At 52.0% G+C, this 2,500-nt stretch overlaps 2 protein-coding genes across 3 annotated transcripts in view; both read right to left on the reverse strand.

Annotated features, from left to right (window-relative positions):
• LOC144535301 (uncharacterized) overlaps nucleotides 1-2,500 on the reverse strand; it is a 34,819-nt gene that overhangs the window by 20,401 nt on the left and 11,918 nt on the right. The window lies entirely within an intron of this gene.
• Nucleotides 1-2,500, reverse strand: part of irf2bpl (interferon regulatory factor 2 binding protein-like) — a 4,987-nt gene that overhangs the window by 548 nt on the left and 1,939 nt on the right. The window contains exon 1 of the mRNA XM_078278150.1: nucleotides 1-2,500. This exon is cut by the window's left edge and continues 548 nt beyond it; it is cut by the window's right edge and continues 1,939 nt beyond it. Coding sequence (XP_078134276.1) covers nucleotides 998-2,500 — 1,503 coding nt within the window. The 3' untranslated portion in view covers nucleotides 1-997.

The following is a 2,500-nucleotide window of genomic DNA, read 5'->3' on the forward strand; positions in this document are numbered from 1 at the left end:
TTTTAATAATTTAGAAAATACGTATAAAGTTCAGTTGTTGCTGCTGACAGACTCAGATTATTATTCAAAATGTCTGACAACATTATGGGATGGATCCCTACAGAGATAGACCTTTTAGTTAAAGAGGAAGATCCTTTTAGTTTAACATGACACAGCCCCGAAATCACCATCACCAAACCCACCAGACTCCATGTAAATAATCAGGACTTTTAGCGTGTATAGAGCCAGCATATCTCCACCAGACTCCATGTAAATAATCAGGACTTTTAGCGTGTATAGAGCCAGCATATCTCCACCAGACTCCATGTAAATAATCAGGACTTTTAGCGTGTATAGAGCCAGCATATCTCCACCAGACTCCATGTAAATAATCAGGACTTTTAGCGTGTATAGAGCCAGCATATCTCCACCAGACTCCATGTAAATAATCAGGACTTTTAGCGTGTATAGAGCCAGCATATCTCCACCAGACTCCATGTAAATAATCAGGACTTTTAGCGTGTATAGAGCCAGCATATCTCCACATGTAAATGGGTGAATTAAGGGTTTATTTCAACCAAACCAGAGTGGTGATTGTTGGAACAGTGGAAAGATGAACCAAGACGGCTTTTGGTAGTTTGATTTAGTTTCTGTCCACTTTGAATGAAGTGTCTTTTACGATGATAAAAGTCCTGATTATTTACATGGAGTCTGGTGGGATTTGGTGATGGTGATTTCAGGGCTGTTTCACGTTAAATAAAAATGATTTTACAGTTACTCTTTCTTACTTCTCTTGATTAATACAGGATCAATTTCAAAAGATTATTATTTCCATTAGTCAGTTAGACACAAAAGCATGGGAATATAGGGTCCAGGTTGAAAAAAACAAACCTTAAAGTTACCCTTTAAAGATTAATTATCTCCACTGACAGAAAGTGTTGAGGCTCAGCTGCAGACTGTTTCACATCAATGTGTTCCTGAAGTGAAAGCAGACAGAAAGTCTTTCCTCTCCTTCGTCTCAGGGGTCTCTCTCCTTCTTTACCTTCACATCTCCAGCCAGGATGGTTGCTATCTCCCCCTGCATGAAGGCCCAGGGCACGTTGGAGCCGACCAGCGGGCACTTCTCCCCGCTGGGGCAGTACACCTCGCCAGAGGCTCCCTGGGCCTTGATGCTCTCTCTGGAGCACGGGAAGCAGAACTTGTGGTTAGGCGCAGAGGGACACTGCACGAAGTGTGTGTCTTCTAACCGTTCATGGCAGATGGTGCAGCACAGAGGCCCGCTGTTCGCCATGGTGGGGGAGTCAGGCACGTGCTGGTCCTGCTGTGACGTAGCAGACATCCCGAGTTCTCCGTTGCGGGATGAGAGGCGCCTCTGTCCCGACACGGAAGAGCTGGGAGAGGACACGGGACTGCTGCTGCTGTTGTTGTGTCTGGAGGAGGAAGTAGTGGAGTGAACAGAGTCTCCGTCCTTGTTGTTGTTGGGGGAGTGCTGCGCGTTCACGAGGGTGTCCGCGACTGACATGAGCGCCGTCATGGGGGACTGTCCGTTCTGCGGCGGAAGAGGAGGAGCAGCAGCGGCGGAGGGATCTGGGGGTGTGGTGCGGCCCGAGGGGAAAGAACCGGCCCCCATGGAGAGTTTGAGCGCTTCGGTCTGGCTGTTGATCCACTGCTGTCTCTGCTGTTCCTCCTCAGGCTCAGGGGACGCCCTCCTCTTCCTCAAGCCACCTCTGGAGCTGCCGCTGCTGCTCCCGCTGCCTGAAGCCAGAGCTCGGCTGGGAAGCACCAGGGAGGTGGGCAGCAGCGGGAAGCTGCTGTCGATGTAGGGCTGCGGCAGCATGTCTCCCCCTACTCCCTCCTTAAAGAACCGTAAGGACTCCGGTAATAAATCCCCCAGCAGACGCCAGTCCCCCGAGCCGTGCTTCTTCTCGTACTCCAGATATTTAAACCCAGAGGACAAACCTCTCCCGAAATCCTTCATACAGTCCTGGTACATCTGTTTGGCCACCCCCGAGGCGCTGGAGAACACGTTCCCCGAACCGCTCGGGTACTCCACGAAGATCTTCAGCTCGTGCTCCATGCCGGGTTTGCACACGGCATCGAAAGCGAACACTCTCCCGAGCAGCGCGTGATCTTTCTTGAAGCGCACGTCGAACGGAATACAGCCTGATAAAGCGACCAGCGTGTCCCTCACGGACTTCGGTTTGCTCGCCCACTCGTCCTGCCTGTTCCTGAGGCTGTCGCTCAGCTCGGCCAGAGTCTCCACGTTCCGCTGCTTCTCCTTCAGCTCGCGCTCTTGCTGGTCAGTTTCCCGCTTCGCTCCGGGCTCGCATGCTCCACCGACCGCTCTTCCCGCTATTCCGTGCGATGCTGTCTGAGGAAGCAGGTTCGGCGGTACATTCAGCGGTCCCGAGGCCGGCACCAGCCCACTGTGGGTCCTGCTCCTTGAGTTCGGGCTCTGTCGGTTTAACTCGGGCGGTCCTTCGCTTGATTTGAAACCGTTGGGCGCTCCGAGTCCGTTGGG

Source organism: Sander vitreus, chromosome 20, assembly GCF_031162955.1.
Source record: "Sander vitreus isolate 19-12246 chromosome 20, sanVit1, whole genome shotgun sequence".
Taxonomy (NCBI): Eukaryota; Metazoa; Chordata; class Actinopteri; order Perciformes; family Percidae; genus Sander; species Sander vitreus.